A 24,541-nucleotide genomic window follows, 5' to 3' on the forward strand; every position below is an offset into this window, starting at 1 on the left:
AGGGATTAAAGAGGGAGCACTGCAGCATCCTTCTAATGGACCAGGAACGCTAGAAAGACAAAATAATACAGTCTTTCTCTTCTTATGGATTCAAGTGGTCAGAGCTGAGTGATTGGAGGCTGTACTGGTGGTGATGGAGAGAGATAAGAGGATAAATAATCCATTTTACTTTAAAATGGACTCAGAATCCTGTAATTGTAGTTTGTAGGGGGCTACTAACTCCAAATGAGGAGAAGCGAGGTATTTGGGAACTCTTATCATCAGAAGAGACTGGGGTGGTCTAAGCATAGGAGCACAGAGTCAGGTTTGGAGGCACGCCCAGATCATCCCTGCCAAGCCTTTCCTTAATCCACAGCAGTATTCAGTGGGTCACCCACACGCTGCTTGGGCACTGCCAAAAACGAAGAACTTGCTCCTTCCCAGAGCAGCTCATTTTGTTTTTAAACAGCCCTGATTGTTAGAAAATCTGCCTTAAATTGAACTGAAAAATAGGGTGCTGGGGGCAGGGGAGCACTTTTCCTCCTTGACTTGGCTGACTGGCTGAGCTCGCAGAGGTTTCTTCATAAGACATGCCCTACCTCTGTCACAGGGCCCACACCCAGCAAGCCACACTGGCTCAAGGGCCCAGAACTATCCAGACAGTTGAAGAGTCCCACCTTGAGGCACAGTAGAGAAGCCATAGGGAAAAAACTGAACATTCCTTGATGTAGTGTTTGATTAAGAATAAAGTGCACAGCGTCTGTCTCTCGGGGCCCTGCAGTGTTTGTGATTAAAAAAAAAAAGCAAAATCTAAGTGCAGACCCTGTTGCCCAGGAGAAATGTCACATGAAACTCTTCATACAAAATGGTTCTGAGAATCATCACTACCATTATCGGTGGAGATGACTCAGTATTTTAGACTTAGCTAGTTATGCAAAGTCCAGAGAGGTCATTGTGCTCTCTTTTGGAAACATAATAGTTCCATTAACGCAGCTGAATATCACATTTGCTCTGAGCAGCTGCAAACCCACTGATGACTCATGTTGAGCTCTACAATCAGTGAAAACTTGGAGGGTATTTCTCCTTTGTAGGTGCAATATATGATCCCTAAGCCCAGCTCTATTGGGACTATGGGTGTCCAGGATCCCTCCTAGCTCCTTGCCTGCTTTTGCTGTCAAGTTTGTAAGTTCACCTTCTGTATTTTAAAATTCAGGATTGTAGGCCGGTGCAATGGCTTGCACCTATAATCCCAGCACTTTGGGATGCTGAGGTAGGAGGATCTCTTGAGCCCAGGAGTTTGATCAAGACCAGCCAGGGAAACATAGGGAGACCTCATCTCTACTAAAAATTTTAAAAAAATAGCCAGGTGTGGTGGTACATGCCTGAAGCCCCAGCTACTCAGGAGGCTGAGGTGGGAGGATGGCTTGAACCTGGGAGGCCGACAATGCAGGTAGCCATGATCATGCCTCTGCACTACAACCTGGGCAAAAAAGCAAGACCCCTGTTTCAATAAAATAAAATTTAGGATTGCGGGGATTGCAACCTCCTGTCTCTGGTTCTTTGTTATCTGTCCTGCTCTGTGAAGTCTTAGGCGGTCACTGCCTGTGCATAGTTGATAGATCTACATGATCCCATTCTCTTCAGCTCTAATTTATCCGGACCAGCATGTTTAATGAGGTTAGATGTCTGTTTAATAGACCCTTTGTTAATGTCTATTCTCTTTTCTAATTTATTGCCAGAAAAGTTGGAGGAAAGTCAGGAGCCGGGGAGTTTTGCTTTCTCTGATCTGTTGAAGCGGCATAATTAGTTTATCTAATAGTATACTGCCCTTGTGAGAGGTGACAATGCGAGATTTTGGAAAAAGACCTCTAACCTGAGTGCTTATACTTTACACAGCCCTTTTGCATTGTTTAGGACTACTGGTTTTTATGCTACTTAATTGTTTTAAAACAGATATTTATAAAAATAGACACAATTTGCTAAATTTCATTCAGTTCAGTCACTCTTAATGGAAAGTCTAGTTTTATATGCCACAAAGCCATAACCAAGGTGTACCTCATTGTAAAAGAATCCAGAAAGAAGGAAATGGTTTTAAGTAGCAACTTTGAAAATTCCAAACTATGAAGCAAAGGCGGAAATCACTGTTAGAAGGTCCTTGGCTTTCCAGGAAGTCCAAAGCCCAAATGAAAAAGGCATCTTGATTTTCTCTCTGAACTCTGCTCAAGGTTTACTAAGAAACTACCTACCACGTAAAACTGGGAAATACACAAAAGATGTATTTCTTGGAAGGTGAGGGGTGTTAGTGATTTCAGCCTCACATTAAGAGAGCCAGAACATGCATGACCTGCTAGAAATAAGAGGCGGAAAGACAGGACTGGGTTCTGGGGCTGCATCCAGGGAAAACATGTCCGTACTGTACACCTAACACCAGATGAGTGGACAGAGACATGTCAGGAGAAAAGAAAAAGGAATGACCTGGGCTCCAAAAAGGAAAGGGCACGGGATTGGTGGGAGGGTATGAGGGATCAGAAAGGAGAAAGGATGGTGATACATAATCACTTTTCTATTTTCTTTCAGGATAATGACTTAAAACTTAACATTGGTCACTGCAATCAGAGTCTTAATATGAAAAACCAAGTAAGTACATGGCTCTGAAATTCCAGAATTCCTTGGTGTGGAGTTAGGACTAGGAAGAATCACAGCCAAAAACAACTAACAGTAACTCCCATAGCAATGCTCTGTATTTAAGACATAGATACATCCATAATATATACACTCTGGAGTGGTTTATTAACAAGGCACTTAGAGCCATTCATAAAGAAATAAATGATAGTGCAAGGCAGCTGGACGCAATGGCCAGGAGGGGAGTTAGCAGTGAGTGCTCCCGGGGAGATGCCGAGGCTGGCTGGGCAGAGGGTACAACGAGGGAGGCCTGAGGGAGCCCTCCTGGGCCTCGGTGATAGTGTCCTCAGAATTCCCCAGTGTGTGTGACCTCTGCAGCTTGACTGTTCCTAAGGGAAGTTTGGAGGATAAAGACAGCATCTCTGGGCAAGAGATACGACACCAGACCAGTGTTCTTCAGGTCTGGGACCCCCACAGAGCAACAGCTGGGAAAGTGTACTGTTATTGGAGGCAAAAGCAATCAAAATTCCATTCCAGAAACGTGTCCCTTGTGAATCTAGGTACCTGCTGCTCACTGTTCAATGGTGGCAGACACTTCAGTGCAGGCAGCTGCGTGCTTCTCATGCATACACTGGCTGCCTCCCACTTCCCCACCCAAGGGACACCTGGAAACATGTGTGCATGTGTTTGTCACAATGTCTCTGTGTGTGTGTGTGTGTGTGTGTGTGTGTGTGTGTAGAGGCTACTGATATAAAGTATCCAGGACCAGAGATGCTTAATGTCCTGCAACACGAGGTCAGCTCCTCAGAGCAAATACGGACCCCATTATAAAACAATGTGCTTTGGATCCTATCAAGGGAAATTCCCTTAAAAGAATTAAATAGACTTTAAATTTGTTTCAGTAAGGTATACATTTAAATGTGTATATTCCAATGTTTTCTGCTTTTAAATTTAAAAGCTCTTAAAGTTAGAAAATACAGATTAGCATAAAGAAAATGATCAAAATAATCCTCACCCATACTATTTAAGTTATTATTAATATGTTGGTATTGATTAATACGTCAGTGTCTTTCCATTTATGGAAATAAGACAAAATTATATATATTTTAGTCAGCTGTTTTAAATTACTACATTGTGAATAATCTTCATTGTCTTAAATATATCCTTTTGTATATAATTTTTAGTTGCTGCCTAATACTGTATTTTATGGCTGTACGATTGTTGAACTATCCTCCATTGTTGAATAGCTAGATTTTTTTTTTTCTATTAACACAATGTGGCAATTTATCTTTTCCTCAGAATGGTTTTTTATTGTCAGAGAGCAAAAGGATGTTAACAGCTGGAGGGTAAGAGGATAGATGAGTGACAAGAAATTAGGGTCTGCAATGAGAAGACATTGCTTCAAGTCCCAACTCTGCCACTTACTAACCATGTGACCTTAATTTAAGCCAGTCAGCTCAATCTCTGTGTGCCTCAGTATCCTCATCTGCAATATGAGAATAACAATATTTACCTGGCAGGATGGCACAGGAGATTAACTGAGGAAATACACGTGAAAGTACCTTTTAACTGTACCTCATTCTGAGAGAGAAAGGGGAAAAAAACATTATCTTCCATTTACTGTGAATCTCTCATATGCCAGGCACTTTCCTACGTTTTACATGCTTTATTGCATTTGTTCCTCATGGCAAACCTGTAAGGCAGGGGCTATTTTTTTATTACCCACATGTTACACAGAAGGGAAATGAGACACATGGATAATCTACCCCATCATGGGCACAACGGTGGAAGCAGCAGCATAGGGATTCAGACCCGGGTCTGCAGGACACATCTCAGGCTCTGAGGTGGATACAGTGCAGAAGAGAAGCGCACTCCCCAGTGTGGCAGAAGGCCAGCTCCAGAGCCTTCCAAACCCAGCTCTCCAGGAGATAAGATGAATCACCAGCTAGGGACAATTCTGAGGCCAAAAAGCTCATGATAGCCTGCTCACAGTCTTGAGTCAATGGGTCTTTTATTAGTCTTTAAAATGGGGACCACAATCCTTGTATGTGTACAGTATTCGTGCATTCCAGAGCTCTTTCCCATCCATTCTCTTACTGTTCCTGACTATAGCTCTGTGCTGTGGGTGGGGCAGGAATCTCATGTCGTAGTGGCTTGTGGGAGCATCATCCTATATGTTAGAACAGGGAAAACTGGAACTCTGGATGCCTGGTCTCAATTCATTTGAAATTTGAATAATCCCAGCTTATTGGAAAAGGAATCCTGTCTTTTCTCCTTGGTATCTGTGTAGCTTTGGGTAGCTCATTTCATTTCTCAGATTTTCAGTTTCTTCATCTCTTAAAAGAGATCCAAAACAGGAATAACGTTTATGTCAAGGATGGTCCTAAAATCCAAATGTAGTCATGGAGGATATTAAAAATGCCTACCACTGTGTCCCTCCCACCTCTAAGGCAGTGTACCCACTCCAGCCACCCAGCCCCCAGTGGGCATCTATACCAGATGACCCCTTCCCACTCCACTGTGGGTGACTGGACTGAGGTGGGCAATGAACTCAAAGAGTCGTTCACTGGCCTTAAAGGAATTCATCAAATGCTGAACTGAATCACCTGGATTCTTCTTTTGAGACTTTTCCCCTGATAACTGAATTTTTAATTCTACTTTGTTTTAATTAATTTTAATTTAATAGCCACATGGAGCTAGTGGTGACCATAATGTACAGCTCAAGGCTGTAAGTTTATTCTCTGCAGAAAGTAAAACAGAAGTCAAAGAACATTAAAAAATTGAGAGATTTTCTTATCATGGGGAAAATTGACACACTAAAGATACCATGGACTCAGAAAAAGGCCAAATATATATATATATATATTAGGGAAATAAATGGTAATGACTGGAGGGGCCCATGTTAGTAGAATTCATTATGAAAGTATTAAAGAGCACTTCTGGTACTATGAGGAATGAAATACTATGAAATGTTTAGTGCTATAAAATAAAGACAACATGACAAAGCATACTTTTAATTTTATTCCTGGGCTTGCAGGAAGTTATATACTACTTTTGCACTACCATCTTCACTCCCAAAAAAGACATGAATGCAATTAAGTGCTAAGTATAGGTGAAAGGCAGGATTGCCCTGCTGGCAAATGCTGACGTTAAAACTGCAATCAAAAGCCAGCTAACAAGATGGAGAGATTAAGCCTGGGATCCCAGCAGTGAGCTAAAGTTTTTATAGGTGGGTAACCCTCTGGCTCTCAACAAAAACAAATCTCCTCTTGAGAGAAAAGCTTCCTCAACTTGGGTCTTTAGGTTTCCATGGATTAAGCAATAATATATGAGCACTCAATAATATATGATCAATGAAATATAATCAAACACACAAGAAAGCAAACGACTATAAGCAAGAGGTAGAAGAGATGAGGTATGCCAGACTTCTACCTCTAAGAACTTTAAATATTAGAATGATAATATTTGAAATGTATAATTATTATAAAATTCATTCAAAAAATATGAAGTCATAGAAATAAGCATGCAATGCTAGGCTATAAAAAGTGAAATGGTAGATTTGAAAAAGACTTAAACATAACTTATAGAAATGAAAAAGGTTATTATTGAAAAGCAGAAGAAGGAATTAGTAAAGTAGAAAATAGAGTTGAAGAAATTAAACAGAACGTAGCACAAGAAAAAAAAGATAATAAATAAGAAAGAAGGATCAATAATCATATAAGTTCCAAATAAAGATAATATATTGAACACATACAGCTAATTTTACTCCCTTCCCCAAACTTATTAAAACAACAGCAAAGGGATTTTAAACAATCATATAAACCCACAAAGATGGGCAAAATATGAGATGAGATACCAGCAACAAACTTCTGGAAAATGGAATATAAATGAAGAATTGATAAGAGTTATCAGAACTAAGAAAACCAAATCCTAAATTGATGGTGGGGAAATCATTGAATCAACTGAATTTGCATTGAAACACAACACAAAAAGTAAAAAAAGGAATATAATACAGTAAGGAGCATAAATTAGTATAATAGAAATTAAAGATAAAATAGAGAAGAACTACCAAATCAAAAGTTCTTTAAAAAGACTGTTAAAAATAGATTAGTAAGATTGAGAAAAGTGAAGGTATAAATATGTATGAACAAAGGAACATATCTACAGATAGGCAAGATTAAATTTTAAAAAGATTTTTTAAAAATTTAATTTAAAATTAAGTTTAAAAAATACTTTAAGTGCCAAAAGACATAGTGAGAATAATCTACACTACTTTATGTCTATACATTGGAAACAATTTTAAATGCCCAGAAAAATATAACTTGTGAAACTAATTGAAGAATAAATACAAAACCTAAATAGCCTTATAATCATTAAATAAAACAGTAGTCTAAAATTTTTCTGCAAAGAAATTAGAAGTCTTAATAATTTCAGTGACATTGTTACTGCATTAAATAAAAAATCAAATGTCCAAGAAGAGCCAAGACATTCTGAGGACAAGCAGGATGAAGGAATGTGCTTTTCTATATTGCAAGCCTTATTAAAAAGCTAAAGTAATTAAAACAGTATGGTTTTGAGGTAAAGATAATCAAATTAGTCAATGGAACAGACTAAGAAACCCCCAAAAATCTCTGTCTCTCTCTCTCTCTACATATATATATGTATATATGTGTGTATATATATGTATATGTATATATATGTTTGTGTATGTATATGTATGTGTATATATATTTGCTTAAGGATATTATGTTATAGATCATGAGTGGCTTATTCAATAAATGGTGCTGAGAGCATTAGTTATCCATATAGAAAATTAAAGAAGCTCCTTATTCTCTTATATACAAAAATTAATTTTTTTATATAATTAATGGAACAAAATCTTAAGTATGGAAGGCAAAGGCTTAAAACTTTTTGAAGAAATTTAGAATATTTTAATAATCTTGGAATTTATTTAAAGAATTTTTTTAAGACACAAAAAGTACCCATTAAAAAAGAAAATGTTGGTAAATCAACTACACAAATATCATCAAAAAGTAACATAAATGAAAATATAAAGAATTCATGTCTAGATTAATCTTGATCATGGTCTTAAGACTTCCAGCCTCCTGAACTATAGGGAGTAAATGTCTGTTGTTTAAGCCACTTGGTCTATAGTATTTTTGTTATAGTAGCCTGAGCTAGGACAGCTTTATATAAGCCTTTGGGGACCATAGATGAACCTATATCGCTTGGTTCTAGTATGTTCTGTGGTTTCAATGCAGAAACCTAGAGAATAACCAAGGCTGGGAGAAAAAAGGACCACACTGGTGGGGAAGCTGGTGACAAGTGGTAAGGAGTGGGCAACCTGGGTGCTAATTCTTGTTTTTTTCTTCCCTAGCCTTGTGGCCCTGGACAAATCACTGGGCCTATTGTCTTTTCTGTAAAGACAGGGGCTGCTCAGTTCTCATTTGGATCAACCTTTCCAATGGAACATTTAAACATGGAGGAGGGATTTTTTTGGTTGTCACAAGGACTGGGGGACCCTGCTGGCTAAATATCCTCCAGTGTGTGAGACAATTGCACCCTAAATGCCAGTGTGCCCCTATTGAGAAGCATCATCTCTAACAGTCCTTTGAACGAGCCCTCTACATCTCTCTACGTATACATGATGTTTGCTGGTGGGTTGGGAAACATTTGGGTACTGTATGAAGCATGCAGGTCTCCACCCAAACCCACAGGTCAGATGACTGCTGTCCAAACATTAGGATCTTTAGGGCTGCGGATGAGATGCTCTGTTCTTGTGCATGTCCTGCTTGGGGCGCTGACCCTACCTTGCCGAAGATTTAGTTGAATTCAGTTGAAGTGTACTATTTCAAACCATTTGCCCCCTTGTTCTGACAGCCAGCAGGAGCAGAAAACTGGCTTGCTCTTGTACTAACTGCGTTTTCAGAACCGTGCCTGCAGTGCTTTATCGTTCTGTTCAAAGCTAAGCAGTGCCCTCCTTGGGACATTCTGGGAATGTACAGTATTCATTGCTCTAAGAAAATGCCTTGGACACAAGGAGAAAACATTCTCTGGCTGTGGCTTGAGCCAACTGGGTCAGCACCAGCCTGTGAGATGTCTCTGTGGACAGAGAAGTCCCTCTGGGAGAAGGCAGCCCATGCTAGGGTGTGTAGATTGATGAGAGGAGTGAGAACTGTATTTCTGTCCTTACTTGCTGCTCTCCTGGCCAGGTGCTCTTGTGCAGTGCACTAGCTGTACAACAGTACCTACTAGCTGGACCCTCCCATTCTCTACCAATTCAGCAGTCTACTCTTGGCTTCATTCAGGAGGCTGTCTCCCCGTGGTTGCCTGAACCCAAAAGCAAAATGTGTGGGTCCCACCTACTTCTCAGGCTCTAGTTCTAAAGAATGGGCCTAGGTGTCCAGCCTCCATGGTCTGACATTCAGTGCTGTGTATACTCCGGTTCCAAATTGCTTTTCTACTCACTGCGCCCCAGACTCTGCTAAACAGGCTACTTTAGTCATTGCCTCCCAAATAATGCTTGTGAAGTTGCATCTCCACACCCTCATACTCTTCCCTTCCCCTCACCTTTTATCCAACTATTTCAAGACTTGGCTCATTTTCAGTCCTCTGGGAAGCCCTCTCAATTGCCCCCACTCAGGAGTTACTGAAAAGTGTCCTTGTACCTCCCATTGGTCACTGACTGCACAGTTCATGTATTGGGAACCTTGATTCTTAAGAAGATTTTAAGTTCCTTGAAGGTGGAAACCTAATGAGAAGACTTCTTCAGGCTCCTCTACTTAAGAATCATTCCAAGCAATTACCATGGAAACAAATATCTTCTCTTCCTGTCCTCTTGGATCAAAGCAAACAGACAAACAAACAGTTAAAGAGCAAGGAATTTGGCTCCCTGCCTAGGTTGGCAGTGAGAGCATCAGAACAAGGTTGAGGCCGCATCCATGCACCTCATTTAGTTAGGTGCCCATGAACTTGGCTTGGAATACTTTGGCCCCATCTTAAAGAAAGTGCTTCATTCTGGGGACACTGGTCAGCCTGAGGCCCATGCTCCTTAGTCCCACCACAGGAAGCCTTCTCTCTCCATCTGTCACTCTGAGACCATATTGACTGAAGCTCTGGGCTTACTCATATCCTGAGTCACCCAACCTTGCCTGGCCATAAAAACATCCATATCCTTATAGGTAGAGGCCTTGTAGATAGGTTGTTGAGTCAGATTTAGGAGTTTGAGAAAGAGATGCTTTGGATGGTTTTAAAAGCCTTTGGTGAGTTTGCAGAAGTCCTGGACTCAAATCCACCACCACTCACAACAGTGAATGTTTCAGAAAATGCCTGGAAAAGGGCATCTCTCTGCTGAATGACCCTAGTAATGTACTCATTCCCCAGGCAATTACTGAGCCACTCTGTGTTCCAGGCACAGTTCTAGTTTCTGGAAATATACCTGGGAACAAAACAGAAACTCCGCCCTTATGAGCCTCCACTCCAGCTTCTGGCCAAGTCTGTTTTTCATATGGTCCAAGCACTTTGGCAGGTGTTAGGGCTGTAAAAGGGATGGCACGGGAGCCCCTTGGGTAGCAGTCTTGGCAGACACGTCTCTTAGAAATAATGCCCCAAGCCTCACTGTTCAAGTCTGGTGTGTGGAGCAGCCGCATCGACACCTCCAGGGAGCATTTTAGAAATGTATCATCTCAGGCCCTTCCCAAGACCTTCCGAGTAAGAAAACTGCACTTTATAATACGATCCCAGGGGAACTGTGTGCAGGGAAAGGCTTGAAAAGCCTTGCTACGAGACACCAAATCCCACCAGCTATCCTGCAGTGAAACGGAGCAGAATGATAAAATGCATTTGAGAAAGAGCACATCCCATGCCTCCGATTCAGAAAGGTGGCATGTTAAAGACTGAGACCTCCTCAGAAAGAAATGTGCGTAAAAACCCAATGCTCCCCAAATGTATTTGATGGCTCAACAACAAACCCCGACTGCAATCGCTCAACAGAACCAGCATCCTGTGAAACACACCTTGAGAAACCTGTAGTGGACCCTCTGACATCCACAGATTCAACTTTCTTGTCTTTAATGACTGCAGATGGAGCGAGTCCATGGGGTGATAACTGGCAGTTTTGCTGTGGAACAAATCTGAATCATGCCTACTGCCAGGCTGCGGCTCTGGGCCAAGGTCTCAGCTTGGGATAGGGTGAGGATCGGAGGGGCTGGAAAGATAGAGGGGACTCGGAGACTGCCAACTACTGGTTAACTTGTGGCATAAGGAGGATATATACAGAAAACACTGGATTCTATATCTCAAATGTGTCATTTGGAGAAATTTAGGAGCCAATATAAAAATTCTTTATTTGTCATTTGGGGGATTCAAGAAAGTCATGGGCTATGTATATTCCACAGGTGTCAACAATCTATGATGATGATGATGGCAAAGACAATGATAGATCACTTTTTAAAACTTACTATATGCCAAGCATATCCTAATTCATATGTTCCCAACAGCAATGCTAAGTGGTATAATCCTCATTTCTGAGGGTGAAGAAATTGTGGCACAGAGCTGGCTCCTCGTTTTGATCCCTTTCATGCTGAATGTGACTTCTGAGACCTAGGTGACAGGCAACGACTGGTGCAGACTAAACTGACCAGATGATGGAGTGGCCACTGGTCCCCTTTATCCCCCTAGCCAGCCCCCCAAGGCTGAGGGACTTGCTCAGAGCCCCATCCCAGAAGTGGGCAAAATTCAAATTTGTGCCTTAGCAAAACTTCCGGTTATCACACCATGGGCTTATTCCTTCTGGAACAGGGTAAAGCAAGAACACAGAACCCCCTTTGAGGGTGCCACGTAGGTGTGAAGCAGCTGTAATTGGGCAGGTACAGGCTGGAGTGACCTCAGTGGTGGGCCTGGGAGGGGGATACTTGGTTTGCTCTGGGGCAGTCATAGAAGGCTCAGCGCAATGCTGGACTGCAGGTAGGACTAAGCTTGGATTGTAAGGCCTGGGATCTTCTCACAATGCTGGTCTACAGCCACTGTGTGGCCTATGGCAGGCCTCTTTCCCTGGGTCTCCGTCTTTGAAAATAGTGATACACCCCCCACCCCACCACACCCGGACATGGGCTGCACCTTGGGTTTCAACGCAGTGACCACTTTTCAGGAGGTCCCTCTGGGGATCCTTGGGGTTATTGCTGCTCCAGGATGGCAAATCCAGGTCATGCGAGAGGTGGCTTCACCCTCCCTCTCTCAGGGACACAAAGAAGATCTGTTGCTTCCAAATTGCACCAACACACATGCCTAGAACCCCAGTAATGAAGCTGGAACCTCTACTGTGTGGTCAGACAAACCCAAGAATAAATTGCCCCTGCTTCTTGGGATGACACTAGGAATTCGCCATTATTCACTAGGCAGTCCCTGGGGCCTAGAGCCAATTCACTCAGTTTAAGATTCCCTCCCTTTGAGACAAAGTATAGGGTGGTGATAATGAAGTCAGTCGGGCACAGCCTTGAGTGCCGGCTGTGTGACACAGGGCAAGTCACTCAACCTCTCTGAGCTCCAACATGCTCATTGGTAGTTGGTATAAATGAAAGTACCTATATCCTGTGACTGCTGTGAGGTGCTGGCACATTATCAGTGCTTTGTAAAGAGCAGCTATTACTCTTGTTGTTGCTTGGACATTTGTTATGAGGGGGGAATACTGTTTTAAATTTGTTTTTTAAAAACAAATTTCTGAAGGCAATTTCAAATGAAACTTTAAAATATGTTTTTCTCTCCTTATAAAGTTAACATTTTTGTATGAGGTTAGGCATGTTTAAAAAAAAAAAAAATGAACAAATAGCAATCAAGGGCTTCTAAACAATTCCAAGGTCTCCCTTGCTGCTCTCTTCCACTAGTCTTCCACCCTCTCCCGCCTGGCAGCAGTCGCTGGCATTTTTTTGTATGGCTCACCCTGGAGGTCAGCAAGCTCTGCACCTCCTGGTTGGGAGCTGCCAGCTCTCCCCTGCAGCTGTCCCGAAGTCCTCCTGCTGTAGGTTGTCCCTTTGTCCCAGAGCACTCACCCTAACAGGGAAATCCCTCATTTCTTCATTAACTTCCAGGTTGCTCCCTGCCCATTAACGCTGAGCTGGAGAAGCAGGGTTCACAGGACCTTACAACAGGGACCAGGAGCAGCAGCTTGGAGATTCAGGCCTTCTTTGGCTTCCTTGACCCTCCTGTCCCAGGGCCAGCATCAGGGAGGGAGGAAGAGGACAGGGATGGAAGACTCCTCTGACAACCACACGGGGTAAGGCCAGGCTCACGGTCACACAGTGGCTGAGCCAGAAGACCAGTGTTTTTGCTTTTCTGTCTAATAATGGCTCCATCTATACAAAATTTTGGGCAGGAAGGGCAATGCATCTATCAGAACTCACTGGTGACAGGCGCAGCAGGAGCTAAATTGGCTGAGTTGAACCAGGCTGTTACTTCCTAGCTGTGTGACCTTAGGGAAATCACCCAACCTCTCTGTGCCAACAACTGCACCTACCTCATAGGATTCACTTAAGGATTAAAGAAGCTGATCAATATCAAGTGATTAAAATCCTACCTGGCACGTCTGTAACAAGGATTCTACATGCTAGATATTATTGTTGTTGCTGTTAAGCCTCATGAAGGCAGGAGTCTTTGTCTATGTTGGTTACTGATCTGTGTTAGAACAGTGCCTGGTACTTAATAGGTGCTCTATAAACAGTTGTTGGGTGGGTGAATCTATTTCTTTCAAGATAAAACTCTTTTGCAATGCAGCTATTTATCTTGGCCAGCAGAGGGCAGCAAATAGCTGTGACTGATTAATTGTGGGCAAGGGTGGTTTTAATTTTCAAGGCTAACGGAACTGTCCGTCCTGAGTCAGTTAGGGAAATAAAAGGTTGCCATGCACCTGTACGACTGGTCCTGACCCCTCCCACTTACCTTTGTGTAGGTTAGAATGATTGTCAGGCATTCAACTCACAAAAAATCTTGGTTCCATTTCTTCTCAATTTATTTCCAATTTCCTTCCTTCCTCCCTCCCTCCCACTATCCCTGCTTTTCCTCCTTTCTCCGTTTTCTCTAATCATATTTCCCACTGCCCCTACGCTCACTCCTCTGCATCAAGCTAGTATATTGTACACACTCCCAAACTTTATCTGTACAACTGCAGCTTGTAGTGCAAACCATGACATCTAGAGTAGATCCTTACACAGTATTCTTCCCAACCAATGAATGCTGCTAAACCTAGTGTAATTTTTTTAAAAAAACATGTAATTTGATAACTCTAGACCCAGAGAGGTACTATAGCTTGGCCAAGAACACACAACAATTAGGGGTAACATTGGAGTCCCAGCCAAGGCCTTCTGCTTCCGTTATACAGCCTCATCACACACGTTCTCTTTTGCCAACAGGAGGCTCATGCGGTCCCTGTTTGTCATCCAGTCAATACAGCCATCAGCTTCTGGCCCCAGACACCTTTCCTCTGCACTGTGGCACAGACGAGCAGACTGCTTTGGAGGGCAGCTCCCTGGGAGCTCCAGGGACCCTGGCCAGGCGGCCACTGCCACTGACTTCTTCCTCGGCTCACTGAGCCCCTGCCTGCAGCTCTCGTGTTTCCTCTGTGCTGCAGTGAAAGCTCATCTTCCCCCAATGACACATTTCTTTGTCACAGACAGGACCCTCACTGGCAGTCGGAGATGAGTTCTTGGGGAGCTTCTGGGTCTTGCTGGAGCCTTCTGGCACCACGTGTGGATGGGGATGGCTCCGACACCCAAGCCTCACCACTGCTCCGGGGATCACCCGGTGACATGATCTCCCAGCTTGCTAGATCCTGTCCTTCCCCATTATGATCCAAAAAATCATGCTAGGATAACCATCTGGAAAAAATGTTTAATTGATCTTCCAGCTGGGAAACGAATTCTATATGAATTGATGAGTTTTAAAAAAAAACTAAAAAGGGGAATTTTTAAAACTAGAAAAAATATGGGTGACCTATTATCTTAGGGGATATTTCTTTAAGCATGAAAGCAAAACTAGAAACTATAAAAAAAAATGTACAGGTTGACTATATAGAAATTAAAAAGCTCTATATCCTGATAAACATCCAAATCAAAATAAAAGCTAGTGACCAATGGAGAAAAGTTGAGCCACCCATGTAACAGGCAAAGGATAAATATACTAAATCAGACTCTCAAGAAAATGGTAAAGAATCTGAACTGACAACCTAAAAAATATCAAGACATAGGCACATGAAACATGCTCACTGTTACTGGTAGTGAAGTAAATGTAAAATTCAACTTCTGCATCTTGAAGTTGCAAATTTCAAACCTACATAGTGTCAGTGAGGATGCAGGGCCACAGGCTCTCTCATTCTGCTGTTGGCACACTTCTGGAGGGCTCTGTATGCTTACAGGTGTCCATGATAAATGTTTTTCTGTGTAGCCTTCATTGCTATCACTGTACTACCTATTACCTCCTCCCTCCCGCCTTCCTTTACCACATCAATATACTTTACGATGATAGGGACATTGTTTACTGATCTGCCCAAATGCTTAGAATAGCACCTGGCCTGGCTGGGCACGGTGGCTCATGCCTGTAATCCCAGCACTTTGGGAGGCCGAGGTGGGCAAATCACAAGGTCAGGAGTTCGAGACCAGCCTGGCCAACATGGTGAAACCCCATCTCTACTAAAAACAAAAAATTAGCTGGGCATGGTGGCAGACGCCTGTAATCCCAGGGAGACGCCTCCTAACTACTCAGGAGGCTGAAGCAGGAGAATCACTTGAACCCAGGAGGTGGAGGTTGTGGTTAGCCTAGATCGCGCCACTGCACTCCAGCCTGGGTGACAGAGCGAAACTCCGTCTCAGGAAAAAAAAAAAAAAAAAAAAGTAGCACCTGGCCCCAAATTAGATGTTCAACATATTGAATGAATAATTGATCTTTAACCCAGTAGCTCTTAGGGATTGATACTAGGCAATAATCAGTGATGTACAAAAATTTCTATCCAAGGATGCTCATTTCAACATATGTTGTGATAGTCAAACTTTGCAAACCACTGAAATGTCCAGTAAAAATTATGAACCATCCCTATTAGAGACTATAATAGTAAAGTCATTAAAATCATGTTATAGCAGACAACATAACATAGAAAGATTTCCTAGATATATTGTGAAAAGGGCAGGTTATATAACTGTCCAGAAATTTATTTTCTATGTCTAATATCTTAATTTATATAAATCTGCATATACATGAAAAAACTTGTGTAAGAACATGCTGACATTTTAACAGTATTTCTCTGGATAGAGTAATTGTAAAAAGTTTACATGTTTTTCCTTACTCTTTCATGTCTTTTTGCAGAGTTTCTGCAATAGGACCATTCTGTTTTTGAGACTAGATTAAAAACAATGTAGCAGAGGCCATGGGTGCCTCACCCATATTCCTCAAGCTGGCCCTAGTTCCAAGTAGCTAAGAGCCTGGGGGTGGCCCTCTACCTACAAAGGGTGGGAGTGAGTGGCTCTCTCTCACAGCTTCCTCTGCCCCAGGGGACAACTCTGCAGCGTGTTCCTCACAGCTTGGCAGAGCCCCTGGCAGTGCACCTTGGTGGCTGTTCTTTGCATTCCCTTCTTCTCAGCCTCACTTCTCCATGCCACCTCAGTGCTTCCTGGAATCCCCTTTCAAGCCAGCTACTTGCACACAAATCCTTGTCCCAGAGTTTGCTTTTAGGAGGAGCCCAGGCTAAAAGGCACAAATGCTGTTTTAAAAATCCTGCCCGCTCCGTGTAAAGAAAGTTAGCCAAGCACAGTGCTATAGAAAGAACTTCTGTCTGGGCTGTTTCTGTGTGTCGTTCACTTTCAATCTCTCAGCATCCCTGAGTTGAAGAGAGATCTTGCTTAAATGGGAGGGAAGGCCAAAGGGTTTCTGGATACAGGAGCCACCTTGGGGAGCTTAGAGCCTCAGAAGAGGCAAGGATGTAAGTTATAAGAAGGGGCTGTCCAAATAATAAATGAGATTAATAAACCACCCCTGCGATGCCAGCACATGGCTCACCGCAGATCTGCCTCAGGCGTCTACCATTGCTATAGGATGCCATGAACACCTACTCTCCCTTATGAGGCTTAGAATCAGGGCTGCTGAGGACTTCAGAAATCATCTCATTCAGGTGAGGTAGAGGAGGTGGGTAGCTTCCGTGAGGGTCCCAGAGCAAGAGTTAGAGACAGAGCCAGGACCAGAACTTACTGAAAAGCTATAATCCAAGGTCTGACTTGGGTTCTGAGGATTTGCTCAGTGATAGATGACATTCTCGATTTGGCCTGAAGAGGGCAGACACTTACCATTCATGGAGGTAAAGAGCTTGTTTTTAAGGCCAGACTAACATCTCCCAATAAGGTCATTTGGTTCTAGTGAGAGTTACAGCTCACAACATTCTTGACTCTTCTGCTGCAAATATGCTACTGGAAAGACACTGAAGTTCAGAGACTGAAGTTCCTTTAGTTCCAACTCTGGCACTGTAATAGGTGACCTTGCACAGGTCACTTCACCTCTCTGAGTCTCACTTCTTTACTCATGAAGTAAGATCTCTACTCTGTGACTGAGAAGGTGGTATTGGGGGGAAATATGTAACTTACAAAGTTACATATTACAACACACTTCACTGCTGTTAAATTCTGTGTGTGTGTGTGTGTGTCTGTGTGCGCACATGCACACTCGTGGAGAGAACTTGACAAAGGAGAGAGGCCTAGGCCAAAGGAGGTTTTTCTGGCCTCAGGTGAATATATATTTGTAAATTCTCTAGCAATTGGAACCAATCCACTTTGTACTTGGAAAAGACTTAACTGCTTTTCCTTATATTTCAAACTGTACTTTTTTAAATGCTAAAGATGTCCCTTAACCTAACTGGTGTATGAGGAAAAAATACATAACAGGGATATATGTAAATTTCTACCATTAAGTCAAAAATATTGCTGAATACAGAGAAGGTATTGGTAATATTAATTTTTAAAACTAAGTATTTTAGTAGTTACTTGGTCATGAGAATTAAAAAAGTAAGAAGTATTTTTTAAAATCCTGTACCATTTTCCTAGAACATCAAGCCCTAGTACAGGAAGGGACATTTTCACACTAATCTGTGCCAGCTGGAGCAGTCCTGCCATCTGAACATCATATTTTGGAACATTGGGAAGCTAGGATGCAGTTAACAGGTAAGTAGTAATGGGAGAACTTTCTAGAAACCATGTCTGGAGGAGGGGTTCAGGAGCTGAGATGCTGAGCCTGGGGAAGGGAAGACTTGAGTGGGGCAGGCCCTACAAAAAGGAGTTCCATCAATCCAAATAAGTACAAGTCACAAAGGAAAGGTCTGGTCTCAATAGCAAAGGGCATTCTTCCCTGAGAGATCAGTGTGTTGTCACAGGAGACAGCAAGCTCTGAACACTTCAAGACATGCTTAGAAGGCCCCTCGATGTCAGTGGAAAAGGGGTTGCTAATGTCATCTCAGAAACCAAGTTATTCTCATACAACAAAATCAATCACGTATCAAAATGTGATGGAGAGCAAGCCTGCAGCAGTCAGATGGTTCCCGGAGCACTACAGGATAAAAACGGCCTTGAAATACAGAAGACAAAGTACAGGATCATGAATGTCTGGATGCACCAGCAAGTTGAGCCTGACCAACTACACTGACATCCTGATGAGTCAGCTTGAATCAAGAAGATGGGTCCCAAATAATTCAGGGTCACGCCTCAGAGAGAGATGGGGATTAGTCAAGTATGTTCACTCTCTCACTCACCAACTCTCCCTGATTGAATTCCCACACTATGCTAGGCGCTTTTTAGGGAGCTGTGTATATTTTCTTTGGAGGCACAGGGTTAGGACATTATCTCCTCCAAGGATACCAATTTATCTGTGCATTTATTCCTTGTCTACCAAAAACCTTCTATTTCCTCTTTTAGCCTCCATGGTTACCTGAAAATAGGAAGGGAGGAAGTCTACAATGCTGGAGCCACAAGATATGTGCATTGTTTACTGTAAAAGATCACACAGAAATTCTAGTTTATACATTCCCCAATGTTACCATTCAGCCTTTGGAAGCTGATTCAATTTGAAAGAGTAGATAAAATATAGTTTCTAGAACTGCCAAGGTGAGGATGAGACCCAAGACCACGGTGTGGCCACTACCATGTGAACACTGGGAGGTCCTCCAACCTCCCCTGACATTTCTCTTGAACTTCTCAAAGTTACCTGCTGGGACCCCAGGGGTGTGAGTTCCAAGGGCCCCATCAGCTCTGAGATTATAGGCTGAACTCAGGCATCAGAATTGTTAGACAGCTTTATCTCAGTTCTGAGAAATGGTTAAAACCACCCTCGGCAGTCACATGTGGAACCACTTATTTCATTACTATGGACATTTTCTTGTAGGAATAATATATAGTGAAAATCCATTGGGATAACCAACATAAAACTGATTTTGTTTTCTATTTGATATAGCAATTGAATCTTATTTGTCTGTTGTATGTATTGGTAAACTTTCTTATTTTTTAAAAACAGACCTGGAAAATTTTATACTTTTTTCCTATAATATATTTTAAAGCTGCTTGAAAAATGTTTATTATGACAATGTATAAAACTAGTTTACATGGCCAATAATACATTTTGTCTCTAGGTTGATGGTCCTTAATCAAAGCAATTTCTCACCTCTGGAGTTCCACTTCTCTTTCCACTGATTGAAATGGGTTGCATCCAACCTGCATTCTTGAAACTGAGACTTCTTTAGTGAAACTCCAACATCCACCACACATTGATGGAGAACGCAGAACAGCCAGGGGACATACTGCAACCCCCCTCCTTTGGACCTCAAGTTTCTCCTCCACTGTCCGTTTGTTATTTCTCTCCTGTCTCAGGATGAAAGTGTCCTTTCACTCCTTCAATGCTAACTCATCAACTTGTACTCTTGGTCCCAAAACTCTGATTTTGCTTGTGGCTTACATTAGCTCCTCACTGTCTTTCCTTCATGGCTGGATCTCACCCTTCAGGTTTACAAACTTAGTTCACTTCTCTGCAGACTAAAAAACACAAGCCTCCACTTTATTCTGGCTCCTCTCAGAGCAACCATTCTACCTCCTTCCTTCCCATCACAATTGCCCATTGACTCTGCTCCACTTCTCTACCTTCTGCCCTTGCCACTTAAGAAGGTCACACAAATCCAAACCACCAAATCCAAGAGACTTGGATCCTTAAATGCTGCTGAACCTCTCAGGACATCTAACGTTTTTTCTTCTTTCTTCCTTGTGAATCTGGTTCTTTCTTTGAAACCCCACATTTCTCTGATTTATCTACCTTATCTGCTTCCCCTTTCCTATCGAATATAGCCATGTCTGGCTCACTACTCTTGGTGGGCATCTGCTTGATGTTTTGATGCTCTGCCCAGTTGTCCTTCTCCTTCTCAATGGTGGTGGCTGCCCAATCTGCTGGACCCCTCAGTTCTAATTGTTAGCTCATCGTTTCCTCAAAGAGATGGCTTTTAAAACCCAGCCCAGACAAACCCAAACTCGTCATCTTGGCCACTGTGCTAGATCTTTCCTGATTGTTTGCCCAGTTCAAAATGGATTCTCCATTCTTTGGAGATGGACACCAATCTATAGGGTGGGCCCCAAGCAGCCATTTGACCTGATTTCCTGGTCACAGGTGACTGGCACAGGGACAGCCACCTGCCTAAGGCTCCTAGTTTTTAAGTGAGAGAGACAAGAACTGGATAAAAACTCAGCAGTGAATGGTACTGCTCTGTGAGAGAAAGGTGCATGGATTCCTGGTGCTACGGGCCCTTTGAGCTGCCCCACTTCCCATCTTCCTGGTTAATTTAACTCTTCCACGGATCTTTCATATATGCTAGGAAAGTTCTAGTAGAGTCTCTCTTTTAGCTAAGCTTGCTAGAGTGGGCTCCTACTTAGAGAACTTTAAGCAGTAGATCCACTGACACTCGTCATCTGAGAATCTCTCTTTCTGTCCGAAACCCCACCATTCCCTTCCCCAGCGACGGCCTGAAATTTGACTCTGATCTTACTTTCTGTGCAACCCACATCCAGAACATGGAAACCTTGTGCATTTTATCTCCAAAATAATCCTCTCCTCCAGGTCCTCTGCTACTGTCCTGGTTCCAGTCTCTGTGATCTCTTTTCTGGGCTTGTCCAGCCTCTGCAGGCTCCAGTGATCATTCTGATCATATCACTTCTCTGCCTAATATCTGAGGCTAAGTCTTGTAACTCTTACTGCAGCATTAAAAACCCTTCTCCATCTGGCTCACAGGTGCACAGGGCTCATCATCTGCTATTTCCATTCCTATGTGCCAGCCAGGCCTGATCCCCGACCTTATCCAAACCTTGTCTATGCTTTGCATCTTCTGTGATTTTTGTACTGCTGATCCCTTTGCCCTTTGGCTCTGGTGAAATCTTTCTTCTTTAAGGCCTCTCTCAGGTCCTTTTCCTAACCCAGGGGATACAGAAACGTTCCCTCCATCTTCTGGGACAAGAGTTCCCTGCTAGACTGGGAGGCACAGCTCCCTTTGATTCCTGGCACTGCAGTGGTTGATTGGTAAATGGATATTGAGTGTACAGGATCGTACACCACCCAGTGTCTACCAGATTAGGAAAAGGTCTAGAGAGAAGAGCCAAAGTCAAAGTATTTTCTGCTGTCACTGCTTACCATGCTGTAAGCCAAAGTCAGGAAAAGGAAGGCTAGGGATGCTGAGTGGTGAATTACATGGACTGTACCCCAGACCTCCAGACCTCAGCATCTGAAAAACAAGTTACTCATAAGACTGGTTTTAGACTCCAGGAAAAACACATTTATGTGGCTTATTGTTCATAAAACACTTCCATATACATGAACTGATGGAAATGTTCACTGTGACCCCAGTAAGCAGTTAAAGTTTATGAATATAAGTGAGGAAATAGCCAGGTCAGATTTAAATCACAGACCTTCGACAGGAAACAGTGTTTCTTCTCTCTGCTACCTCCAGTGCAAGTGTTAAAATACAATGAGAAGGCTATTGGGGAAAGTCTGAATAGGGCAGGAGACGGCTCTGCTTCTAAAGCATGTGATGTTTTCCCCACCTTTGTTGTCACACATATGAGCATCCATTGCCAGTCGAGGGGGGCTAACCACACAGGACAGAAAATGTCACCCTTTCTCCAGGAATAGATATTATCCCAAAACACTTTCATTTGATGATCAAGTCTATTGGTTTTTCAGAAACCTATTTTCCCAATCAACAACGCACCCCTAGGTTCAACCTGGAAAATAATCTGCATGCATGTGTATGAGTTTGAGCAGGAGGGGGTATGCATGTACACATATGCATAGACATACAGGTTTATTTAAATGATTGGATCTACACTTTTGGAGGCTATTTGAAGTATCTTATCAAAATAAAACGCGTTTTAAGCAAGAGGTTAAAAAAGCTTTTCAGACCCAAAGGTCATTTAATACAATAAATCCTACTTGGGTAGTTTAGCAAACATTTTTTAAAACCCACATCCAACAGATTGGTTAGTATTAGATATACAGATTTGGTTTCAAAGCTGAAATACCCCGGTGGAAGAGATCTTCTCATGAAATTCAGTTATTTTATATTATGCCACAAAACAGGGACACATACCTATTGACAACTTAAATATTAACGCAGTAGGCTACCTGGTGATATAAATAGGAAAAAAACAGTGGTCATGGATTAGGAGTGAGAAGACTATGACAGCAGCCTACCTTGGACTGGGACTGCAAAGAATGTTAAAATCTATCCTAGAATTTAAAACAGGAAAAATGTCAAATATTCCACTCCCCATTCGGCCCAAACCATCCCCCAAGGAATACACCCCCCGCCCTACCACATGAGGTTTACTAACCACCTGCTACAGATGTTACTATGTCACTAATTAACAATGATCACAGAAAATGTGTCATACCAGAGTTTTTGTTATCATACACAATGCATTAGTGGCTGCAGGAATCTTCCTCCAAAAGCTACCGTCAGAAGGCAAACTGACAAATGTCCATGCCGCTGGTCCAAGAAACCACAGCTAAGAGCCACGAGGCAATCGTTTGTACATTGAGCTCTCTCTGGCATGCTCCCCGCTCTAGTTAGAGGGGCTGGGGTATGGAGAGACCGTCCCAGCCGGGCGCTGCAGCCTCCTACTCCTGGGCCTCCTTGCGGGTCAACTTGTAGATCTCAGTGGGTCCGTCCACATGGGTGATAGTGGTGGTGAGCTGGAGTTCTTCCCCACTGTGGACACCCAGATCGCCTGAAACAGGGTTTTCTGTGTTAGATGTGTTCAAGGAGGAAGGAGAAGCAAGCTGGGTTTCATCTCATGGATAACTGCCCTGACGCTAGCCCTCTTTGACATTCTGAGCACACAGAGAAACCCAGGGCACACAACATTCAGAACAAGGGCTAACTCCAAACCTGTCCACTTGGGCTTTGCAGAACTTTTTAAAATATCATTTTTGGCTCCCAGATGACAGTCATGAAGATACATGAGTCAGCTCACTGCTGATATTATTCATAGTAATCATTAATATTTAATGAGCATTTACTTTGTGCCTGACGCTATTCTAATCACTTTGTAAGTGATCTTCTTTAATCCTCGCAGAAACCCTCTGAAGTAGGCAGTATGAACGTGCCAGCCTTACAGATGAGAAAGCTGGGAGGTAGGCAAGGTAATTGTCCTGGGTTGAGGAGTAGGCTCACAAAAGAGCTGGCAAAGGAATGTCTGATGCCAAGACTGATGTGATGGGCTAAACCAACATAACACACCTCCCAACGGATGGGTCCATCAGGCACCAACACATTTGCTGTGAATAATTTACTACAAAACAGGAGCCAGATGCAGTGGCTCAGGCCTGCAATCTCAGCTACTTGAGAAGCAGGGGTAGGAGGACTGCTTGAGGCCAGGAGTTTAAGATCATCCTCGGCAACAGAACGAGACCCTGCGTCTAAAAAAATTTTTGTTTTAATTATCTGGGTGCAATAACTCACACTTGTAACCTCAGCTACTCAGGAGGCTGAGGCAGGAGGATCACTCGAGCACAGGAATTCTAGGCTGCAGTGAGCTACGATTGCACCACTCACTCCAACCTGGGTGACAGAGTGAGACTTTGACTCTAAAATAATAAAAAATAAACTACAAAGCACCTACATCACGTGAAGGCAAATAAGATCTGCTTATATCTATCCATAGATTGGGCAAGGAGCCATATCTAACACATCTAGCAACAATGCGAGGCTTTATTCTCCGGGAAAAAAAACAGTGCCAGAAACGTGCTGTGAATTTTCTTCTGCCCTCAGGATTGCCCCAAGTGTTCTGAACTCATTATCAGTGGACAGTGTACTGCTAAAATGGAATAATTTGGACTTTTCTAAATTAGTAGGAGAAAAAAATTTCTCTCAGTGAAACCTCGAAAACTCTACCTGCCATAAGACAAGTGAACGTAAAAACCACAAAGGGAAAATGGAAATCACAACCACGCTCAGTTCGACTGTGTGTGGGGGTGCATACGCGCACAGATGTTTGTGGAGAGGGGTGCTGGGGAACAGAAAGTTAAACTTGTGTCCATGATTTTTATATTGTGCACAGATTATATGTATCATGTTTTCTGGAACTGAAGTTTTTCTAATTTAAAGCACAGAATTAAGTAACTAAATGCTGTTTTCCATTGAAATGCCACACCATAACTTAGAAGAAACCTTGGCCCTACACTTAGGACTAATAATCTTATCGCTAATTTAAGAACTGCTGGGCATCAATGCATCTGGTGGCCTTAGAAGCCCAGAGGTCACTCCCACCCACTGGCCCAGCGGGCTGCTTGGCTGGTTCCCTTCACGTGTGCCACGTAGTACTAGTTTCTTATTGTAGACCCATTTCTCTGTGGCTGCACAGCAAAATCAGTCCTATTTTTTTTTTTTTTT

The 24,541-nt window shown here is 42.7% G+C and overlaps 1 protein-coding gene and 1 long non-coding RNA gene across 3 annotated transcripts in view; one reads left to right on the forward strand and one right to left on the reverse strand.

Moving 5' to 3' along the window:
- The window catches only part of WLS (Wnt ligand secretion mediator), a 135,043-nt gene that overhangs the window by 4,929 nt on the left and 105,573 nt on the right, over positions 1 to 24,541 (reverse strand). Inside the window, exon 12 of one of the 2 annotated variants that reach the window (XM_021942758.2) lies at positions 21,938 to 22,877. The exons of the other annotated variant lie outside the window; for it this stretch is intronic. Coding sequence (XP_021798450.1) covers positions 22,768 to 22,877 — 110 coding nt within the window. The 3' untranslated portion in view covers positions 21,938 to 22,767. Of the gene's footprint in view, positions 1 to 21,937; positions 22,878 to 24,541 lie in introns of those variants that run through there. 2 annotated transcript variants of the gene reach the window in all.
- LOC108587396 lies at positions 1,937 to 21,813 on the forward strand. Its single transcript, XR_004185906.1, has 3 exons — positions 1,937 to 2,616; positions 12,687 to 12,871; positions 17,673 to 21,813. It is a non-coding gene; the product is annotated as an uncharacterized LOC108587396 (long non-coding RNA).

The sequence above is a fragment of the Papio anubis genome, chromosome 1 (assembly GCF_008728515.1).
Source record: "Papio anubis isolate 15944 chromosome 1, Panubis1.0, whole genome shotgun sequence".
NCBI classification, from domain to species: Eukaryota; Metazoa; Chordata; class Mammalia; order Primates; family Cercopithecidae; genus Papio; species Papio anubis.